General features: G+C 47.7%; 1 protein-coding gene across 8 annotated transcripts in view; it reads right to left on the bottom strand.

The window, feature by feature from the left end:
* The window catches only part of KIF23 (kinesin family member 23), a 177,695-nt gene that overhangs the window by 136,953 nt on the left and 16,723 nt on the right, over positions 1-24,019 (bottom strand). For all 8 annotated transcript variants that reach the window (XM_069222930.1, XM_069222933.1, XM_069222931.1 and 5 more), the window contains exon 5: positions 17,158-17,294. In XM_069222930.1, the coding sequence (XP_069079031.1) occupies positions 17,158-17,294 (137 nt within the window). The remainder of the gene's footprint in view (positions 1-17,157; positions 17,295-24,019) is intronic.

The following is a 24,019-nucleotide window of genomic DNA, read 5'->3' as shown; positions in this document are numbered from 1 at the left end:
GATGTCTCTCGAGCTATGAATACTCAAAAGTCACTAGAACACCAGGTAAGAAGGTTTTAAGGCTGAAACTTTTTAAGGCCGGTTATTGACCCTCAAATTGGTTGCTGCATTAAATGACTTGCTAGAATGGGGTTCCTTGACTTCTACATTATGGGAACGCTCCATCACTTTTTTCCTTAAGCTGGACTGAGGTCCCTAGGTCATTCTTACCATACCATATACCTATTTAATATTGGCACAAAGATTCTGGTTACAGACATTGGAAATCGCCTCTCGCAGGATTCTAATCAGGTTCCTCCAGCCAGGGTTTCTAGCGGCACGATTAGTATGTGTTATTAGGAGACTTTGTAGGAAAACTCAAACCTGGCAAGAGATGCAATGTTACTACTTCTTTTTCTTTATTTTCGATCGAAGCAAGGGTAATAAGTGCCAGCTGTGTCTTGTGATGGCCACACCACATTCCAAAAACAAAGCATTTGGTAAGATCTGAGTTATATTCAGATTGTCAGTAGATTCAGATTCCCTGTGAAGATTCCATAGTCAAAGTGGTTATTCATATGTAGTGCACTACAGAGAACACAAATCTATGTTCATAATTCACAGATATGGAATCAATTCTCTGCTTGATATTTTACTAAATATGATTAATGTTCCTTCCACCCCCGCCCCACAATTATAAAACCTAATGCAGTACAACAAAAAGGTTGCCCACTGTTCTTTGGTACTGCCAATGAACTCTTCGCTAAAATGTACAAACAACAGATGGCAGAACTGAGGTTCCAGTATATTTCGTAGACACCTGTAGGAAGCTGGCTATGTATAGTACCAGTGAAAGGGGACACTATCCATATAGTTCAGGACGACCCTTATTAACTGACAGGGGTTATAAAATAAAAAAAATAAAAAAATAAAAAACCACACACCACACCACACCACACACACACGCACGCCCCACTCTATAAAAATAACAGATTTTCATCTTAATTTAGGCACTAAGATCATCGTAATCCGGAAAGTACCTCAAGTTACCAAATTTTAAGTCACAATAAAATACACATACTGTGGTTTCAAGCTGTAATGTTATCCTACAAAGAATAAACATTCTACAAAGAATAAACATATACTACAAAGGAGCACTTACCAACGCCTTACAGGACCAGTCTTCAGTAGTTAAGGCGAGTATTGAGCAAGGTCTGAGTCAGCACCAAGATTTCACTTTAATGGGAAGTGCTCCTGAGGAAAAGAGGATGCAAGTGGGGTTTGGGTGACAAGTCCGGCTGAACCCAAGGGGGGGGGGGGGCTCAGGTCTTGGACAGCAATAACGTAGGTCCACTCAAACTCAGGCTAAGGAGGGCCTCATGTGCAGTGGTGCTTTGACCTGCAGGGCTGTGCTGTTGATGATCCTTGTAGTTCTTTGTTCCTGCAGAAAGGGGCTGCAAGCAGCAAATGGTGGACCGGTCTGGCCATACGAAAGGGTTGGCTCAGCTTCTGAGGGTCTCAGGGCTCCGTTGGCACAGTCGCCACCCTCCTACTCCGTCTGTGGGGCTCTAGTGCAGTGGTGCTTTGAGCCGTTGGGTCGCAGTGGTCAGAGATTCACTCTGTGTCTTGGGGACCTGTTGAGGCGGGGCTACTCTCCCGACTGGCCTTGTGGGCCCTGACATCCTTTAACAATGGGTATGCTTTGGTGCAGTTGGAGTCTGGATTGGATCACTAACCAGCCTTGGCTGCTGCAAGGGGCCCAATACCCCAGGTATAGGTGAAGGGAGACTCACGGAGGGGTCAGCGTCTCGGGACTTCAGTAAAGTGGCTGGGCTGAGCTCTTCATCTTCTCCCGGCTGGTTTCCTTGGTAGGCCTGATGGCCAAGGGGGCAGAGTACCGTACTTTGTATGCAGTGCCTGCCGCTGCAGGAAGGCAGCTCCTCTGCCCCAAGAGAGATCTTTTCCCATTGCTGAGATGCTGGGCAGTCCAAGAGCTTTGGGGAGGATGTCCAACTCTTTGTGAAGTTAGTCCTAGGGATTGTCGAAGCTCAAGAAGCCTGGCAGGGTTTGCCGCCAACCTTTGGTGGCGGTCTTCCCATTCTCACTTTCTTGGTCCTTCTTTCTTCTTCAGTTCCCAGTAGTAAAAGTCTTGACTTGATCTTTTTTCCTGCTGTCAGGCGGTCCCTAAATACTAAATTTAGCAGTAAGAGGATTAGAGGGACGTAGCCACCCCCTAGATGACTACTTCCTGTGGGAAGTGGGCATCACCCTGTCCCAGAGTTCCTAATTCCACCACATACAAGATGGAGGAATTGTCCTTCAGACTGCCTGCCTTAGGGGAGTGCTCAGCCTTTAAGTGAGACACACCCCCTGTCTAGTTAATTTCCTGCCTATCCTGGTGCCATATTAGCATCAGGGCAAGGAGTGGCAGGGATTGTGAAGTCCCTGAACTTGGTGTGCACATTTACTAGCCAACCTGCTGGAGGAGGTGATAACACCTCCTGCCAGAGCAGGCACCGTTTCTGACCTAAGAGTGGGTGGGGGTGGTGTTGGGGCAGGGGGGTGGTAGAGACAGGAGGATGCCACAATGGGGCTTATCACCTCTAGGGGGCATGAACTATTCTGTGGTGGCAAGCTGGTCGATACCAGTCAGCCAGCACACTAGAGGTATAGTAAATTTCAGGGGGCACCTCCGAGGTGCCCTCTCGGCACGTCATAATAAATCCAACACTGGCATCAGTGGGGGTTTATTAAGACAAGGTGTTTGATACCATTCATATATTCATGGATAATATATTGTGGGACAGTACTACTCAAGATCCATAAGTATGAAGGAATTAGGCCATCAAGGGGTTGGAGGTGACTAACAGTGTAGATATCCATTATAGCGACGTTACTCAAAGTACGGCCCGCGGGCCGCCAGCGGCCCCACGGACCTACCGTGGCGGCCCGCGGAGACGTACAACAAACGCCATATGATAATGGCCGCAGTATTTAAACATAGAAGAGGGCCGCTGGAGCATGCGCAACAGTGGCTTCTTTGCGCATGCTACCGCGGCCCTCCTCTATGTTTACGTACGGCGGCCATTATTTATGGCGTTTCCGTGACGATCCTGGAAGCCACAGCCCCACAAAAGTCAGCGCTTGCAGCTAACTTTTATGGGGCTTTGTCGCCTGCTTCCTGTCACCGGCTCCACGTCTGCTGCCCGCCTGACTGCCGTTCTACATTTGTGGCATCTTCACAGTGCTTTGAGTCAGGTAAGGCTCTTTGGTTATTTATTTATTTGTTTTTAATGTAGTGTGTGTGTTACTGGGGTAGGGGTGAGAGCAGATTGCGCTGTGTGTGTTACTGGGGTAGGGGTGAGAGCAGATGGCGCTGTGTGTGTTACTGGGGTATGGGTGAGAGCAGATGGCGCGGTGTGTGTTACTGGGGTATGGGTGAGAGCAGATGGCGCGGTGTGTGTTACTGGGGTAGGGGTGAGAGCAGATGGCGCTGTGTGTGTTACTGGGGTAGGGGTGAGAGCAGATGGCGCTGTGTGCAGATGGCGCTGTGTGCGTTACTGGGGTAGGGGTGAGAGCAGATGGCGCTGTGTGCAGATGGCGCTGTGTGTGTTACTGGGGTAGGGGTGAGAGCAGATGGCGCTGTGTGTGTTACTGGGGTATGGGTGAGAGCAGATGGCGCGGTGTGTGTTACTGGGGTAGGGGTGAGAGCAGATGGCGCGGTGTGTGTTACTGGGGTAGGGGTGAGAGCAGATGGCGCGGTGTGTGTGCGCGGTGTGTGTGCACGCTGTGTGTGTGTTACTGGGGAAGGGGTGAGAGCAGATGGCGCTGTGTGTGTGTGTTACTGGGGTAGGGGTGAGAGCAGATGGCGCTGAGTGCGTTACTGGGGTAGGGGTGAGAGCAGATTGCGCTGTGTGTGTGTTACTGGGGTAGGGGTGAGAGCAGATGGCGCTGTGTGTGTTACTGGGGTAGGGGTGAGAGCAGATGGCGCTGTGTGTGTTACTGGGGTAGGGGTGAGAGAAGATGGCGCTGTGTGCAGATGGCGCTGTGTGCGTTACTGGGGAAGGGGTGAGAGCAGATGGCGCTGTGTGTGTTACTGGGGTAGGGGTGAGAGCAGATGGCGCTGTGTGTGTTACTGGGGTAGGGGTGAGAGCAGATGGCGCTGTGTGTGTTACTGGGGTAGGGGTGAGAGCAGATGGCGCGGTGTGTGTTACTGGGGTAGGGGTGAGAGCAGATGGCGCTGTGTGTGCGCGCGTGCTGTGTGTTTTACTGGGGTAGGGGTGAGAGCAGATGGCGCTGTGTGTGCGCGCGCGCTGTGTGTTTTACTGGGGTAGGGGTGAGAGTAGATGGCGCTGTGTGTATGCGCTGTGTGTTACTGGGGTAGGGGTGAGAGCAGATGACGTGTGTGTTACTGGGGTAGGGGTGAGAGCAGATGGCGTGTGTGTTACTGGGGTAGGGGGGTGAGAGCAGATGGCGCTGTGTGTGTTACTGGGGTAGGGGTGAGAGCAGATGGCGCGGTGTGCGTTACTGGGGAAGGGGTGAGAGCAGATGGCGCGGTGTGTGTTTTACTGGGGTAGGGGTGAGAGCAGATGCCGCTGTGTGCGCGCGCGCGCTGTGTGTTTTACTGGGGTAGGGGTGAGAGCAGATGCCGCTGTGTGCGCGCGCGCTGTGTGTTTTACTGGGGTAGGGGTGAGAGTAGATGGCGCTGTGTGGGTTACTGGGGTAGGGGTGAGAGCAGATGGCGTGTGTGTTACTGGGGTAGGGGGGGGTGAGAGCAGATGGCGCTGTGTGCAGATGGCGCTGTGTGTGTTACTGGGGTAGGGGTGAGAGCAGATGGCGCTGTGTGTGTTACTGGGGTAGGGGTGAGAGCAGATGCCGCGGTGTGTGTTACTGGGGAAGGGGTGAGAGCAGATGGCGCGGTGTGTTACTGGGGTAGGGGGGGTGAGAGCAGATGGCGCGGTGTGTTACTGGGGTAGGGGGGGTGAGAGCAGATGGCGCTGTGTGTGTTACTGGGGTAGGGGTGAGAGCAGATGGCGCTGTGTGTGTTACTGGGGTAGGGGTGAGAGCAGATGGCGCTGTGTGTGTTACTGGGGTAGGGGTGAGAGCAGATGGCGCTGTGTGTGTTACTGGGGTAGGGGTGAGAGCAGATGGCGCTGTGTGCAGATGGCACTGTGTGTTACTGGGGTAGGGGTGGGTGAGAGCAGATGGCGCTGTGTGCAGATGGCGCTGTGTGTGTTACTGGGGTAGGGGTGGGTGAGAGCAGATGGCGCTGTGTGTGTTACTGGGGTAGGGGGTGAGAGCAGATGGCACTGTGTGTGTTACTGCATTGTTTAGCAATGTTTTGAAAAAGGGGGCGGGGTGGTTGTTCCCTCTCTAAGCCCCCCCCCCCCGCTGTCACTTCAGTGCGGCCCTCAGCCGCAAACCATACTGCAATTTTGGCCCCGAGAAAAAGTTTGTGAGTACCCATGCATTATAGGAACAACTGAATGCTAGCACGAGTACAGTTGGGATAAAACCTCAAAAGTCACATGTCCATCAATTCACATTTTGCATACAAGCAGTGGTGGAAGGAGTCTTGTTGACAATATTTATAATACAACAGACACATTTGCTTATCTAGCTCCGTACCAAATGGTAAAAGGACATGAATTTACTGACTGTCAATGATCTAATAAATGCCAGGATTCCAAATCTGTTTCAGTGAAAAGGTAGATCACAAAAAGGAGTTCAGTCACTCAGGCAGTATTGGATACATTTCAACAGCACACCCGTTCTGTAGCACTCCTGGTGCAGATGTTTACCACAAGGTCTGGACGCGTTTTGGACTAGGACCTTATTAGACGATTACATGATGTAGGAAGTTGGCTCTGTATGTGCTATTTCAAAGTAAGGAATAGCATGCACAGAGTCCAAGGGTTCCCCTTAGAGGTAAAATAGTGGTAAAAATAGATAATACTAATGCTCTACTTTGTGGTAGTGTGGTCGAGCAGTAGGCTTATCCAAGGAGTAGTGTTAAGCATTTGTTGTACATACACATAGACAATAAATGAGGTACACACACTCAGAGACAAATCCAGCCAATAGGTTTTTTATATAGAAAAATATCTTTTCTTAGTTTATTTTACGAACCACAGGTTCAAATTCTACATGTAATATCTCATTCGAAAGGTATTGCAGGTAAGTACTTTAGGAACTTTAAATCATAAAAATTGCATGTATACTTTTCAAGTTATTCACAAATAGCTGTTTTAAAAGTGGACACTTAGTGCAATTTTCACAGTTCCTAGGGGAGGTAAGTATTTGTTAGGTTAACCAGGTAAGTAAGACACTTACAGGGCTTAGTTCTTGGTCCAAGGTAGCCCACCGTTGGGGGTTCAGAGCAACCCCAAAGTCACCACACCAGCAGCTCAGGGCCGGTCAGGTGCAGAGTTCAAAGTGGTGCCCAAAACACATAGGCTAGAATGGAGAGAAGGGGGTGCCCCGGTTCCGGTCTGCTTGCAGGTAAGTACCCGCGTCTTCGGAGGGCAGACCAGGGGGGTTTTGTAGGGCACCGGGGGGGACACAAGTCCACACAGAAATTTCACCCTCAGCAGCGCGGGGGCGGCCGGGTGCAGTGTAGGAACAGGCGTCGGGTTCGCAATGTTAGTCTATGAGAGATCTCGGGATCTCTTCAGCGCTGCAGGCAGGCAAGGGGGGGATTCCTCGGGGAAACCTCCACTTGGGCAAGGGAGAGGGACTCCTGGGGGTCACTTCTCCAGTGAAAGTCCGGTCCTTCAGGTCCTGGGGGCTGCGGGTGCAGGGTCTCTCCCAGGCGTCGGGATTTTAGGTTCAAAGAGTCGCGGTCAGGGGAAGCCTCGGGATTCCCTCTGCAGGCGGCGCTGTGGGGGCTCAGGGGGGACAGGTTTTGGTACTCACAGTCTTAGAGTAGTCCTGGGGTCCCTCCTGAGGTGTTGGATCGCCACCAGCCGAGTCGGGGTCGCCGGGTGCAGTGTTGCAAGTCTCACGCTTCTTGCGGGGAGCTTGCAGGGTTCTTTAAAGCTGCTGGAAACAAAGTTGCAGCTTTTCTTGGAGCAGGTCCGCTGTCCTCGGGAGTTTCTTGTCTTTTCGAAGCAGGGGCAGTCCTCCGAGGATGTCGAGGTCGCTGGTCCCTTCGGAAGGCGTCGCTGGAGCAGGATCTTTGGAAGGCAGGAGACAGGCCGGTGAGTTTCTGGAGCCAAGGCAGTTGTCGTCTTCTGGTCTTCCGCTGCAGGGGTTTTCAGCTGGGCAGTCCTTCTTGTTGCAGGAATCTAATTTTCTAGGGTTCAGGGTAGCCCTTAAATACTAAATTTAAGGGCGTGTTTAGGTCTGGGGGGTTAGTAGCCAATGGCTACTAGCCCTGAGGGTGGGTACACCCTCTTTGTGCCTCCTCCCAAGGGGAGGGGGTCACAATCCTAACCCTATTGGGGGAATCCTCCATCTGCAAGATGGAGGATTTCTAAAAGTTAGAGTCACCTCAGCTCAGGACACCTTAGGGGCTGTCCTGACTGGCCAGTGACTCCTCCTTGTTTTTCTCATTATTTTCTCCGGCCTTGCCGCCAAAAGTGGGGCCTGGCCGGAGGGGGCGGGCAACTCCACTAGCTGGAGTGTCCTGCTGGGTTGGCACAAAGGAGGTGAGCCTTTGAGGCTCACCGCCAGGTGTGACAATTCCTGCCTGGGAGAGGTGTTAGCATCTCCACCCAGTGCAGGCTTTGTTACTGGCCTCAGAGTGACAAAGGCACTCTCCCCATGGGGCCAGCAACCTGTCTCGGTTTGTGGCAGGCTGCTAAAACTAGTCAGCCTACACAGATAGTCGGTTAAGTTTCAGGGGGCACCTCTAAGGTGCCCTCTGTGGTGTATTTTACAATAAAATGTACACTGGCATCAGTGTGCATTTATTGTGCTGAGAAGTTTGATACCAAACGTCCCAGTTTTCAGTGTAGCCATTATGGTGCTGTGGAGTTCGTGTTTGACAGACTCCCAGACCATATACTCTTATGGCTACCCTGCACTTACAATGTCTAAGGTTTTGTTTAGACACTGTAGGGGTACCATGCTCATGCACTGGTACCCTCACCTATGGTATAGTGCACCCTGCCTTAGGGCTGTAAGGCCTGCTAGAGGGGTGGCTTACCTATACTGCATAGGCAGTGAGAGGCTGGCATGGCACCCTGAGGGGAGTGCCATGTCGACTTACTCGTTTTGTCCTCACTAGCACACACAAGCTGGCAAGCAGTGTGTCTGTGCTGAGTGAGAGGTCTCCAGGGTGGCATAAGACATGCTGCAGCCCTTAGAGACCTTCCTTGGCATCAGGGCCCTTGGTACTAGAAGTACCAGTTACAAGGGACTTATCTGGATGCCAGGGTCTGCCAATTGTGGATACAAAAGTACAGGTTAGGGAAAGAACACTGGTGCTGGGGCCTGGTTAGCAGGCCTCAGCACACTTTCAATTGTAAACATAGCATCAGCAAAGGCAAAAAGTCAGGGGGCAACCATGCCAAGGAGGCATTTCCTTACACAACCCCCCCCCAAACGAAAGAGGATGAGACTAACCTTTCCCAAGAGAGTCTTCATTTTCTAAGTGGAAGAACCTGGAAAGGCCATCTGCATTGGCATGGGCAGTCCCAGGTCTGTGTTCCACTATAAAGTCCATTCCCTGTAGGGAGATGGACCACCTCAACAGTTTAGGATTTTCACCTTTCATTTGCATCAGCCATTTGAGAGGTCTGTGGTCAGTTTGAACTAGGAAGTGAGTCCCAAAGAGGTATGGTCTCAGCTTCTTCAGGGACCAAACCACAGCAAAGGCCTCCCTCTCAATGGCACTCCAACGCTGCTCCCTGGGGAGTAACCTCCTGCTAATGAAAGCAACAGGCTGGTCAAGGCCATCATCATTTGTTTGGGACAAAACTGCCCCTATCCCATGTTCAGAGGCATCAGTCTGCACAATGAACTGCTTAGAATAATCTGGAGCTTTGAGAACTGGTGCTGAGCACATTGCTTGTTTCAGGGTGTCAAAGGCCTGTTGGCAGTCCACAGTCCAGTTCACTTTCTTGGGCATTTTCTTGGAGGTGAGCTCAGTGAGGGCTGTCACAATGGATCCATATCCCTTCACAAACCTCCTGTAGTACCCAGTCAAGCCAAGGAATGCCCTGACTTGAGTCTGGGTTTTTGGAGCTACCCAGTCCAGAATGGTCTGGATCTTGGGTTGGAGTGGCTGAACTTGGCCTCCACCTACAAGGTGGCCCAAGTAAACCACGGTTCCCTGCCCTATCTGGCATTTGGATGCCTTGATAGAGAGGCCTGCAGATTGCAGAGCCTTCAAAACCTTCCTCAGGTGGACCAGGTGATCCTGCCAGGTGGAGCTAAAGACAGCAATATCATCAAGATAAGCTGTGCTAAAGGACTCCAAGCCAGCAAGGACTTGATTCACCAACCTTTGGAAGGTGGCAGGGGCATTCTTTAAACCAAAGGGCATAACAGTAAACTGATAATGCCCATCAGGTGTGGAGAATGCTGTCTTTTCTTTTGCTCCAGGTGCCATTTTTATTTGCCAGTACCCTGCTGTCAAGTCAAAGGTACTTAGAAATTTGGCAGCACCTAATTTATCAATGAGCTCATCAGCTCTTGGAATTGGATGGGCATCTGTCTTGGTGACAGAATTGAGCCCTCTGTAGTCCACACAAAACCTCATCTCTTTCTTTCCATCTTTGGTGTGAGGTTTGGGGACTAAGACCACTGGGCTAGCCCAGGGGCTGTCAGAGCGCTCAATCACTCCCAATTCCAGCATCTTGTGGACTTCCACCTTGATGCTTTCCTTAACATGGTCAGACTGTCTAAAGATTTTGTTCTTGACAGGCATGCTGTCTCCTGTGTCCACATCATGGGTACACAGGTGTGTCTGACCAGGGGTTAAGGAGAAGAGTTCAGGAAACTGTTGTAGGACTCTCCTACAATCAGCTTGCTGTTGGCCAGAGAGGGTGTCTGAGTAGATCACTCCATCTACTGTACCATCTTTTGGGTCTGATGACAGAAGATCAGGGAGAGGTTCACTCTCTGCCTCCTGATCCTCATCTGTTACCATCAACAGATTGACATCAGCCCTGTCGTGGAAGAGTTTAAGGCGGTTTACATGGATCACCCTCTTGGGGCTCCTGCTTGTGCCCAGGTCCACCAAGTAGGTGACCTGACTCTTCCTCTCTAGTACTGGGTAAGGGCCACTCCATTTGTCCTGGAGTGCCCTGGGAGCCACAGGCTCCAGAACCCAGACTTTCTGCCCTGGTTGGAACTCAACCAGTGCAGCCTTTTGGTCATACCAAAACTTCTGGAGTTGTTGGCTGGCCTCAAGGTTTTTGGTTGCCTTTTCCATGTACTCTGCCATTCTAGAGCGAAGGCCAAGTACATAGTCCACTATGTCCTGTTTAGGCTCATGGAGAGGTCTCTCCCAGCCTTCTTTAACAAGGGCAAGTGGTCCCCTTACAGGATGACCAAACAGAAGTTCAAAGGGTGAGAACCCTACTCCCTTCTGTGGTACCTCCCTGTAAGCGAAAAGCAGACATGGCAGGAGGACATCCCATCTCCTTTTGAGTTTTTCTGGGAGCCCCATGATCATGCCCTTTAATGTCTTGTTGAATCTCTCAACTAAGCCATTAGTTTGTGGATGGTAAGGTGTAGTGAATTTATAAGTCACTCCACACTCATTCCACATGTGCTTTAGGTATGCTGACATGAAGTTGGTACCTCTGTCAGACACCACCTCCTTAGGGAAACCCACTCTGGTAAAGATACCAATGAGGGCCTTGGCTACTGCAGGGGCAGTAGTCGACCTAAGGGGAATAGCTTCAGGATACCTGGTAGCATGATCCACTACTACCAGGATATACATATTTCCTGAGGCTGTGGGAGGTTCCAGTGGACCAACTATGTCCACACCCACTCTTTCAAAGGGCACCCCCACCACTGGAAGTGGAATGAGGGGGGCCTTTGGATGCCCACCTGTCTTACCACTGGCTTGACAGGTGGGGCAGGAGAGGCAAAACTCCTTAACCATGTTGGACATATTGGGCCAGTAGAAGTGGTTGACTAACCTCTCCCACGTCTTGGTTTGTCCCAAATGTCCAGCAAGGGGAATGTCATGGGCCAATGTTAGGATGAACTCTCTGAACAGCTGAGGCACTACCACTCTCCTAGTGGCACCAGGTTTGGGGTCTCTGGCCTCAGTGTACAGGAGCCCATCTTCCCAATAGACCCTATGTGTTCCATTTTTCTTGCCTTTGGACTCTTCAGCAGCTTGCTGCCTAAGGCCTTCAAGAGAGGGACAGGTTTCTTGTCCCCTACACAGCTCTTCCCGTGAGGGTCCCCCTGGGCCTAAGAGCTCAACCTGATAAGGTTCAAGCTCCAAAGGCTCAGTTCCCTCAGAGGGCAGAACTTCTTCCTGAGAAGAGAGGTTCCCTTTCTTTTGCTGTGTTGCAGTTGGTTTCCCAACTGACTTTCCTGTTCTCTTGGTAGGCTGGGCCATTTTTCCAGACTCCAGCTCTACTTTTTCACCCTGTGCCTTGCACTGTGCTCTTGTTTTCACACACACCAGTTCAGGGATACCCAGCATTGCTGCATGGGTTTTTAGCTCTACCTCAGCCCATGCTGAGGACTCCAGGTCATTTCCAAGCAGACAGTCCACTGGGATATTTGAGGAGACCACCACCTGTTTCAGGCCATTGACCCCTCCCCATTCTAAAGTAACCATTGCCATGGGATGTACTTTTCTCTGATTGTCAGCGTTGGTGACTGTGTAAGTTTTTCCAGTCAGGTATTGGCCAGGGGAAACCAGTTTCTCTGTCACCATGGTGACACTGGCACCTGTATCCCTCAGGCCCTCTATTCTAGTCCCATTAATTAAGAGTTGCTGTCTGTATTTTTGCATGTTAGGCGGCCAGACAGCTAGTGTGGCTAAATCCACCCCACCCTCAGAAACTAGAGTAGCTTCAGTGTGGACCCTGATTTGCTCTGGGCACACTGTTGATCCCACTTGGAGACTAGCCATACCAGTGTTACCTGGATGGGAGTTTGGAGTGGAACCTTTCTTGGGACAGGCCTTGTCTCCAGTTTGGTGTCCATGCTGTTTACAGCTATGACACCAGGCCTTTTTGGGATCAAAGTTTTTACCCTTGTACCCATTGTTTTGTGAAGAGGCTCTGGGCCCACCCTCCTGTGCAGGTTTTTGGGGGCCTGTAGAAGACTCTTTACTATTTTTAGTTTTGGTTGTCTCATCACCCTTCTGCTGGGGAGTCTTCGTGACCCCTTTCTTTTGGTCACCCCCTGTTGAAGTCTTGGACACCCTTGTCTTGACCCAATGGTCCGCCTTCTTTCCCAATTCTTGGGGAGAAATTGGTCCTAGGTCTACCAGATGCTGATGCAGTTTATCATTGAAACAATTACTTAACAGGTGTTCTTTCACAAATAAATTGTACAGCCCATCATAATTACTTACACCACTGCCTTGAATCCAACCATCTAGTGTTTTCACTGAGTAGTCAACAAAGTCAACCCAGGTCTGGCTCGAGGATTTTTGAGCCCCCCCGGAACCTAATCCTGTACTCCTCAGTGGAGAATCCAAAGCCCTCAATCAGGGTACCCTTCATGAGGTCATAAGATTCTGCATCTTGTCCAGAGAGTGTGAGGAGTCTATCCCTACACTTTCCTGTGAACATTTCCCAAAGGAGAGCACCCCAGTGAGATCTGTTCACTTTTCTGGTTACACAAGCCCTCTCAAAAGCTGTGAACCATTTGGTGATGTCATCACCATCTTCATATTTAGTTACAATCCCTTTAGGGATTTTCAACATGTCAGGAGAATCTCTGACCCTATTTATGTTGCTGCCACCATTGATGGGTCCTAGGCCCATCTCTTGTCTTTCCCTCTCTATGGCTAGGATCTGTCTTTCCAAAGCCAATCTTTTGGCCATCCTGGCTAACTGGATGTCCTCTTCACTGGAGTTATCCTCAGTGATTTCAGAGTTGTTGGTCCCTCCTGTGAGGGAACCAGCATCTCTGACTATTATTTGTGGAGTCAGGGCTTGAGAAGCCCTGCTCTCCCTAAGTAGGACTGGAGGGGGGGAATTTCCCTCCAAGTCACTATCTTCATCCTCTGAGTTGCCATCCTCAGAGGGGTTGGCCTTTTCAAACTCTGCCAAAAGCTCCTGGAGCTGTACTTTGGTAGGTTTGGGGCCCATTGCTATTTTCTTTAGTTTACAGAGTGACCTTAGCTCTCTCATCTGTAGATGGAGGTAAGGTGTGGTGTCGAGTTCCACCACATTCACATCTGTGCTAGACATTATGCTTCTAAAAGTTGGAATACTTTTTAAGAATCTACAACTGGTTCTAGAATCTAATTCAAACTTTTACAAACTTTTAAACTCTAAAAGAAATGCTAAACAGGATCTAACACAAGGCCCTAGCAGGTCTTTTAAGAATTTAGAAAACTTTTCAAATTGCAAAAATCAATTTCTAATGACAATTTTGGAATTTGTCGTGTGATCAGGTATTGGCTGAGTAGTCCAGCAAATGCAAAGTCTTGTACCCCACCGCTGATCCACCAATGTAGGAAGTTGGCTCTGTATGTGCTATTTCAAAGTAAGGAATAGCATGCACAGAGTCCAAGGGTTCCCCTTAGAGGTAAAATAGTGGTAAAAATAGATAATACTAATGCTCTACTTTGTGGTAGTGTGGTCGAGCAGTAGGCTTATCCAAGGAGTAGTGTTAAGCATTTGTTGTACATACACATAGACAATAAATGAGGTACACACACTCAGAGACAAATCCAGCCAATAGGTTTTTTATATAGAAAAATATCTTTTCTTAGTTTATTTTACGAACCACAGGTTCAAATTCTACATGTAATATCTCATTCGAAAGGTATTGCAGGTAAGTACTTTAGGAACTTTAAATCATAAAAATTGCATGTATACTTTTCAAGTTATTCACAAATAGCTGTTTTAAAAGTGGACACTTAGTGCAATTTTCACAGTTCCTAGGGGAGGTAAGTATTTGTTAGGTTAACCAGGTAAGTAAGACACTTACAGGGCTTAGTTCTTGGTCCAAGGTAGCCCACCGTTGGGGGTTCAGAGCAACCCCAAAGTCACCACACCAGCAGCTCAGGGCCGGTCAGGTGCAGAGTTCAAAGTGGTGCCCAAAACACATAGGCTAGAATGGAGAGAAGGGGGTGCCCCGGTTCCGGTCTGCTTGCAGGTAAGTACCCGCGTCTTCGGAGGGCAGACCAGGGGGGTTTTGTAGGGCACCGGGGGGGACACAAGTCCACACAGAAATTTCACCCTCAGCAGCGCGGGGGCGGCCGGGTGCAGTGTAGGAACAGGCGTCGGGTTCGCAATGTTAGTCTATGAGAGATCTCGGGATCTCTTCAGCGCTGCAGGCAGGCAAGGGGGGGATTCCTCGGGGAAACCTCCACTTGGGCAAGGGAGAGGGACTCCTGGGGGTCACTTCTCCAGTGAAAGTCCGGTCCTTCAGGTCCTGGGGGCTGCGGGTGCAGGGTCTCTCCCAGGCGTCGGGATTTTAGGTTCAAAGAGTCGCGGTCAGGGGAAGCCTCGGGATTCCCTCTGCAGGCGGCGCTGTGGGGGCTCAGGGGGGACAGGTTTTGGTACTCACAGTCTTAGAGTAGTCCTGGGGTCCCTCCTGAGGTGTTGGATCGCCACCAGCCGAGTCGGGGTCGCCGGGTGCAGTGTTGCAAGTCTCACGCTTCTTGCGGGGAGCTTGCAGGGTTCTTTAAAGCTGCTGGAAACAAAGTTGCAGCTTTTCTTGGAGCAGGTCCGCTGTCCTCGGGAGTTTCTTGTCTTTTCGAAGCAGGGGCAGTCCTCCGAGGATGTCGAGGTCGCTGGTCCCTTCGGAAGGCGTCGCTGGAGCAGGATCTTTGGAAGGCAGGAGACAGGCCGGTGAGTTTCTGGAGCCAAGGCAGTTGTCGTCTTCTGGTCTTCCGCTGCAGGGGTTTTCAGCTGGGCAGTCCTTCTTCTTGTTGCAGGAATCTAATTTTCTAGGGTTCAGGGTAGCCCTTAAATACTAAATTTAAGGGCGTGTTTAGGTCTGGGGGGTTAGTAGCCAATGGCTACTAGCCCTGAGGGTGGGTACACCCTCTTTGTGCCTCCTCCCAAGGGGAGGGGGTCACAATCCTAACCCTATTGGGGGAATCCTCCATCTGCAAGATGGAGGATTTCTAAAAGTTAGAGTCACCTCAGCTCAGGAAACCTTAGGGGCTGTCCTGACTGGCCAGTGACTCCTCCTTGTTTTTCTCATTATTTTCTCTGGCCTTGCCGCCAAAAGTGGGGCCTGGCCGGAGGGGGCGGGCAACTCCACTAGCTGGAGTGTCCTGCTGGGTTGGCACAAAGGAGGTGAGCCTTTGAGGCTCACCGCCAGGTGTGACAATTCCTGCCTGGGAGAGGTGTTAGCATCTCCACCCAGTGCAGGCTTTGTTACTGGCCTCAGAGTGACAAAGGCACTCTCCCCATGGGGCCAGCAACCTGTCTCGGTTTGTGGCAGGCTGCTAAAACTAGTCAGCCTACACAGATAGTCGGTTAAGTTTCAGGGGGCACCTCTAAGGTGCCCTCTGTGGTGTATTTTACAATAAAATGTACACTGGCATCAGTGTGCATTTATTGTGCTGAGAAGTTTGATACCAAACGTCCCAGTTTTCAGTGTAGCCATTATGGTGCTGTGGAGTTCGTGTTTGACAGACTCCCAGACCATATACTCTTATGGCTACCCTGCACTTACAATGTCTAAGGTTTTGTTTAGACACTGTAGGGGTACCATGCTCATGCACTGGTACCCTCACCTATGGTATAGTGCACCCTGCCTTAGGGCTGTAAGGCCTGCTAGAGGGGTGGCTTACCTATACTGCATAGGCAGTGAGAGGCTGGCATGGCACCCTGAGGGGAGTGCCATGTCGACTTACTCGTTTTGTCCTCACTAGCACACACAAGCTGGCAAGCAGTGTGTCTGTGCTGAGTGAGAGGTCTCCAGGGTGGCATAAGACATGCTGCAGCCCTTAGAGACCTTCCTTGGCATCAGGGCCCTTGGTACTAGAAGTACCAGTTACAAGGGACTTATCTGGATGCCAGGGTCTGCCAATTGTGGATACAAAAGTACAGGTTAGGGAAAGAACACTGGTGCTGGGGCCTGGTTAGCAGGCCTCAGCACACTTTCAATTGTAAACATAGCATCAGCAAAGGCAAAAAGTCAGGGGGCAACCATGCCAAGGAGGCATTTCCTTACACATGATTAGTGGGATTGTGTTGGCCAAAACTTCCAAGACTATTCTTATGGGAGTAACAATAACAACATTAAAAAAAAAAAAAAAAAAAAAAAAAAAACACACACCACACCACACACACAGAGCGCCATATGCACTGCTTTGGTTTGGCACGAATGCTAGCTAAAAGGATGCCTGCATATGCAGCCCCACAGATTTCCCTAATGGGTAAAACATTTTGCTCACAATGCTCCAAAGACTTGAGTACAACTACCTACTAAGATTCGATTGGAACAAGGATGCTTCTAAAGCGGATGAGCTTGATATACTAGAGGCCCCTTGAGTTGCTTTCTAGTGTTTCTAGTGTTTCTTCAGGCTATACTCTTTCGTAACAAGAGTTCAACTGCTTTGCATCCAAATATTTTTCACCTATTAGTAAACATTTGCTATGTTGATCTGTCACTGTTAACTTTTATTGCACAAACTATGGTAAAAATAAAAAAGCTTACATTACAAAAGAGATTTAAAGTTAAAGAGCATTTTTCATACTAAAGGACAGTGTGGGAGTTGGAGTGGTTCCATACAAGAGACCAGGTAGAAAGAGAAGGTAAAATAAAAATAAGAGACGGAGTTGCAAAAATAAAAAAAATAAAAAAACAAGGGCAGAAAACTAGTACAACTAAAATCCAACAAACACAAAAGTAATACAAAGAAAGGCCAAGAAGAGGAAACAAAATATGTAAAGAAAGATGACTAAACGGAGGAACAGTGGGGAAAAAAATAAAAAAAAATAAACACACGAACAAGAGAAATGTTTGTTGTAAAAAGGAATTCGAAGTAATAAAGTTGAAAGTTAGAAATGAAATCATTTTTTAAATAAAGAATTTCAAATATATGAGGTACATTCATACAAATCGCTTGGCCTGAAAGGGTCCAATACTGTTGAAGATCATATCGAGACTTCGAGGGAGGAGCCCCCCGTCCCCAGGGGAGCCAGTCATTGTATGGGTTTTTCCACTGCCAGTGACACCATAAGTGAAAAGAATTCCTGGGACAGAAAAAGAAAAATCAATATTAGAGCGTTCCAGTGATTACTACTCTCTGGCCATTTGAGAAGAAGACTTTGATGTGAGCATGCAGCTTGGAAGGGATAGACAGTACATAGGACAACGTTTCACCAACTCCGTAAAGCAACCACTTTCAATAAAAGCAAAGCATACAACACCTGTAGCCTGGGGTTTTTGTAACAAGAAAGGATATGGGAAATGCAATTTATACTCAGATTTATAAATGCAATTGGACATGTCAGAAAACGGTTTCATATATGCATGTTTTCAATGCTAACATTCCCTTTAACATGATACCTTACAATTTAAAATGTGTTCTGTAAACTTGTGCCTGGGCAGATTTCTACGAATCTTCAAGAAAATCCCTTGATTCAGACCACCATATGAATTCTTCCAGGGAAAGATAGGAGTTCGGATATTACAAAATACATTTATCTTTTACTCAAGTTTATTCATTATATAATTCGACATGTAAGTACAGCCAGATGGCAGTTACTGAACATTCAGAAAAGTTTACTTCACTTTCTTTTCCAGGCAGTCAAGATACAAGTATCATTTTCCCTTACAAAACAAAACTTTTTTTGGTCTTTTTGTGAGCTGCTGCCAGTACTCATTTGCCTCACTAAATAAGGTCCTTAGACTGAAACAAGCTTTGTTTACAACTTTCCCCCCCCAAACACTACTAACTCAGATTAATGTTACCAAGCTAACTGGCTGTCTGTGAAGACTTTTTTTTTTTTTATATATATAAACAATAAAAAAAAAAAAATCTATTGCTCCTAATTTTCAAAGCCATCATTATTTCCATCACAAACTAACTGCCTTCAATACTACACCAGGATGCCCAGACCGCTAATTCACCCTCAGCCAACCTTAATCTTCTGTTGAAATGCAAGCACCTATTTGCAGTATACAGATTTGATTTATTTTATTCACTGGGACCCCTGTCCTGGAACTGTCTCAGCTAAATTGTGCTTTTGCTCTCTGTCTAACCTCCTTAAAAGGCTGCCCAAGGAACACCTTACAGGAATCTCAAAAGCGAGCTACACCCTAATAATACTTTCACTCCTATAGCAGCACATTAAAAATGTAAACTATAACTGTACAAGGCCCGAAAAATCAGAATGTAACTAGACCTGCAAGTCGAGTAACAAATAATCTACTCGACCTAACTGTGATGTACTTGACCCGTAAATGGGTCTCAAATTGTGTGATCCTAGGCAAATAGTTTACAGTCTCTCCTTTTTCTTAATTCTCACATATGATTGCACCTTCAAATATGCGCGTTTAGCATTTCTGCAGTAAAAAAAACTCTTGTTTAAGTAGACTAAAGTTTGCTGCATGCATCACAAGAATCAAGCTCACATACCCATGAGGTCTAGTCCATATAACCTAGGACTTATTTTAGTTTACTAACAACATTGCCATTAGGGCAAGAGTGTTTCTCAGTTGGTTTAAACACTCAATTTTGATAAATATATTACTAAACCATGATGTGGTAACATATTCTCATCTGCACACAGTAACTTTCCAAGAAATGTCCAAAAACCTCTCCACTAACTTGCAGCTTTACTGAAAACTATATAGTGTATTAACAATCTGTGAAAATCGGGCTTCAGAAAACATATCCTTTGCACATCAACATGTAAAGTAATCCAATTTGTTCTCATCCTATTAAAACAAAATGTTATCAAACAAATATAAAAAAGGGCTTTCACGACTTCTGAAATAGATTTTGAAATGTTTGCACGGATGACTTAGTCATTTAAGTGTTGTGTGTTAGGAGAAACCCAACACCCTATATCCTATTATTTTATATTCTAAGCAGCGCGTCAAACAGTTCACCTGACAAAGTCCTGGAACTCTGCAGTCAGAAGGAAAATTAATTGTAAGAAAAACTGACTTTTGACCCCTGTCTGAACACAGAGCAAATTTGACATAAGATTTAAAGGCATCTTTTATTGCTCCTCTACTTTTCAACTGAACAGAGCAACTGTTCAGTGTCAACTCGCCAGAAGGGAGAGTAAGTATTAAAAAAATAGCTCGACCTGATCAAATAAGACTGGCCAATGCGAGTGGCTGAGTGGATTTTGAGCTCTGCTGTATTCTCATGCCTGAGCATTCAACATCTAGCAAATACAGAACTTTTCTTTATGACACCAACCAACTGAGATGTGTGTGTCTATTATATAACTGCTGGTGAAGACAGCATTTATCAACATACTCGCCGCTACATAAAATACTCACATTTGCAACACAGTATTACAATACATCACATAAGGGTACAGTCACCAACCTGACTTCTACTTGCCACCTTCTATCAACAGGAACAGTTCACTTCTAAGAACATTTTTTAACAGCTATTGTCTCAGAAAAGGAAGGGTGTGTGCGTGTGTTATGGTTATCCACATGTTTTTCAGTAAGTAAAGGACGGTCTGAACAAGTCACTACGGTACTTCCACTGTTGCGCCTGGCCACTTGCTCTTTGCGCTCTTTATCACTCCTGCACAATCTTATATGGCTGACATTTCTTAACCTCCTTGTTTACTTTGTTCAGGCAAAGGAGCGATGTTATGTGACTTCCTTAGCAACCTAGTCCAGAGCTGGTCCACGGACCTTCCTTCTACATCTATCCACCCCTCCTTCATTTCATCCATCCAGTTGTGTATATGTAACACAATTACCCTCATACAGATACTTACTGCTAAGAGATCCAGATAGACACGCTATTGGTGTCCACTTCGTGGCTTCTGATGGAGTCCATAAACTAAATCACAAGAGGTACCTGGACGGCAAAGGTTTGACCTAAGCTCCATCATCAACACAGGGTCAACGCCTGGTGCAATCAGCCTGACTGACCATCAATGATTTGGCCCACAGTTCTATGCAGCTTCACCAAAGCCTCAACATTACTAACATTCTTTGCTCTCTGATTTAAACACCAAACCACATTTGTCAATTTCTTGTGAAGTGACTGGCTTTCCAGCCACAAAAAGTGGAAGCTAAACTTTAAACAGAAGCTCTGATACAGCAGCCTATATCTTCAAGCCAGTACATTGGTAGCACCGACATAGTTGGACACAAGAATTTGATGCACACTGTATTTTATAACTCGTGTCTTTGGACCCATTTACTAGATTCTTGGCTTTGTACGGTTACACTACACTGTAATAGAATTTAACCATTTTCCCCATTGTATGTGACCAAACACACTTATCTCTGCGCTAATATGATGTGGACCTCTGCCTATGGCTGGCTGACTAGCTGTGGTACATAGAGCACAAATACCATCTCTAACCGCATCTTACAGTGGAGGCCAAGCTCTGAAAGGAAAGCCAGTGTATTCAGTTTTAGTCCTTAATAGACCTCAGTTGCAGCTCAAGACAGGGCTTCTCCTCTTTCTCCACCCCCCTCCCCCCCCTCTCCTCTCGCTCTCCCTCCTTTCCCACCTCCATACACTTCTTGCCTGGTATCTGAGGATTTCGACTGAAGGTGCACTGGGTTCCTGATATGGAGGTCCCCAGTGCCAAATCTCTTTCCCAAAAGTTGTTTCCCCAACTGACAACACCTTTAGCATCCTCTTTAAGTCCCTAGTAAATGGTACATGGTACCTAGGGCATGAGTACCAAAGAGGGTACCCAAGGGCTGCAGCATGTATTATGCCATCCTAAGGGAAACCTCACCTAGCTCACACAGACTGCCATTGCAGGCTGCATGCCTTTGTGCAGTTAAAAGTGAAAACACAAACACGGCGCACAGCCTGTGTGCTATGTCCCCTAACACTGCATGCAATATATGTAAGTCACCCCTCTAGCAAGCCTTACAGCCCTAAGTCAGGGTTCAGTATATTACATGCGAGGGCATATCTCCACAAGCAGATATGCCCCTGCTATGTCTTTGTTGAGTCACATAGTAAGTGAACAGGAAAGCCATCGTAAAAGGAAGTGAGAGAATGCTACTAGAAGTGTCAGTTGCTATGGCTCCAATTAGAACACCTATCAGTTTTGTATACAAAAATATATATATCTATTACAGAAAGTATACTTGCTCCCAGCTATGAATGGACAAAGTCAGAATTATAGGAGGCAGACTGCCTTTTCTGATGTCAGAACACCAAGAAACAGAGGATAATGCTTCAGAGATTTCTCTTCTCCCACAATGAGCGGAATCTTCAAGACCAATGAACCAGAGAGTGCAAATCAGAAGAAAAAAAAACATATATATATATATATATATATATATATATCATATCATATCATTGTTTTGCACAGGGCCAAACTGGGGAACCATAAGGAGCACCGGCAAAAATTATCAAACTGGAGAAGAAAAAAAAAAAAAAAAAAACCAGACACACACACACACACACACAGCTATAACAACATTATGTATGATGACCGGGATTGACTATTGAAATAAAAATAGCTAAAAGGGCTTTAAACAGTGAGCAGTCCAGGGTTCAGGAAGGCATGGTCTCCAGAAGGCAGTGAAGAATCAGAATTTGATTTGACAGATGACCTCAAAGCAAATTCTGCACTGGGCAATCCTAGGCAGTTAACTGGTCAAGTAACTAGCCAGCCACGGCCATTGCAGAAAACAGAAGCCAGGCAGGACTTCTTGCTTTAGACTTCGAACGTCCTCTTGTTTAAAAAAAATAAAAATAAAGCCAAAAGGTATTCTCTGCATAAAATGTTATGCCATTCTCTAAATCCAGTTCTGAATCTCAATTTCAAGCTCAGGACAGAGGTCTGTACAATCAGTGAAGCGTCACAAATATAATAAAGTACAACAGTGCTGGCAACTTGTGAGTGCATGTGAAGTTCCATAAATCAGCCAGCGCATGTTTATGCTGGAAATCAAACCTATTGATTTTCATCATCTCAAATTGCCAGTGCCCACTCTTTTAAAAAATAAAGGATCGATCTGGCTGCTGCATATTTTCATCAAGGTAGATTCCTGCAGTGAAAACAGGGAAACCCTGGATCTCAAGGGCAACCGCTTCTTAATTCAAACACAGCTCATTTAACCACTGCCCCTCTTCAATTCCCCAATTGGACACGCTAAATAGGATGTGAGCCAGTAAAAAAAAAACCTCCAGCAATACAGTCCAAGTCTCCTGCCTATCTTTATATCTTTCTTAAATTCTCCACTACAAAGTCTTAAAGCTTCAAGTTCTTCCAGAATGCTGAAGCACAATGACAGTAGCTTATTTAGCTCCCAACTAACATTCATCAGCAACCAAAAGCAAGGCTTTTGATGACCTAGAGATCAATCAGCATTTTTAAAAGCGTAGCACCGTCACTCCCGGCGCGGAAGGTGCCAAGTCTACATCAAATTGCCAGGTCTTCAGTTTCTTTCTGATGTCTGGCAGGGGGGAGTTTGAGACAGCTTGTGATAAGGGCCTGGGTGACAGATCCATCTGAAGATACTGCAGAGCATGGAAAGTGTGTAATGAGGAACAGGTGACTGCATTGATTTGTCATTTCATGGTCAGGCTGTTGTTGAGCGTGATGCCTAGGTTGCATGCATTGTCTGTGGGCGGGAACTGGTCTGAGTTCTGCTGCCCACCAGCTGTGGTCCCAAGCGAAGGTGCTCTTTCCGAAGATCAGTATTTCGGTCTTGTTGGAGTTCAGTTTGCGGCAGCTGTCTCTCATCCAGTTGGCTACGTTGTGATATCAGCTACTGTTAGAAATGGGGTCTCTAGCTGGCAGTTGGTTTGCACCGTGTCCAAGTAGGGACCCTCACGCTAATCAGGATAAGTGAGATACCAGGCTCAGCTAACCCCTGCTCACCCCCCCCCGCCCTTGGTAGCTTGGCATGAGCAGTCAGGCTTATCTCAAAAGCAATGTGTAAAGCATTTGCACATAACACACAGCAATACTGTGAAAACACTAAGAAAGAACACCACACCGGTTTTAGAAAAATAGCCAATATTTATCTACGTAAAACAAGACCAAAACGAGAAGAATCGAACATACAATATTATAGATATGAATTTTGCTTAAAAATACAGTTCTTTGAAGTTGATAGCTCCATCTGGGCCTATCACACTGCCGTGAATAACAAATTCAACAGTTCAGACCAGCCACGGCATCGCGGACCAGCTACGGTGTTGGGAAGACCCGCAAACAGTAACTTGGAAATGTAGGGCGTTGTGAAACTCGTGGTGAGATCTGGAGTGCGGCGTTGGTTCAGGAGGTCAGCACAGGGGTTGTCCAGCCCTTGAAGTCACATGTTGCAGATCAAACTCCGGGCTGATGACTAAGTCAGGAGCGCTGGCGTGGATGGCGTCGGGGCTGCCGTGCGAAGCAGGACGATGTGACATGCGGTGTCCACATGTCATTGTGCAGGCAGCGGCTCGGTGACAACGCCCTGTGGCATTGGTGAGACCAGGGCTGCGGCGGGGAGGTGCGACATGCGAAGTCTCTAGGCCACGGTGTAGGCAGCGGCATCATCGTAGCTGCTGAAGCGCGGTCGTCAGGCGGCGGTGCGGGCTGGCTCCATGTGGCACCCACATACAGGGGCATCTGTTGATGACACTGGAGTCGATGGCACTGGTGGACTGGGGCTGCAGTGAGGAACATGATGGTGCTTCGTGTACCTTCAAAGCGGTGTCCACAGGCCACAGTGCAGGCAGCGGCATCGTGCAGCGGCGGCGTCGGGGATGCTAAGGCTCCGTGTGAGCTAGGTGATGTGGAGGGCAGGGCCC

The sequence above is a fragment of the Pleurodeles waltl genome, chromosome 3_1, assembly GCF_031143425.1.
Source record: "Pleurodeles waltl isolate 20211129_DDA chromosome 3_1, aPleWal1.hap1.20221129, whole genome shotgun sequence".
NCBI lineage: Eukaryota > Metazoa > Chordata > Amphibia > Caudata > Salamandridae > Pleurodeles > Pleurodeles waltl.
The sequence above is the reverse complement of the archived record's forward strand: the minus strand, read 5'-3'. Positions and strand labels throughout refer to the sequence as shown.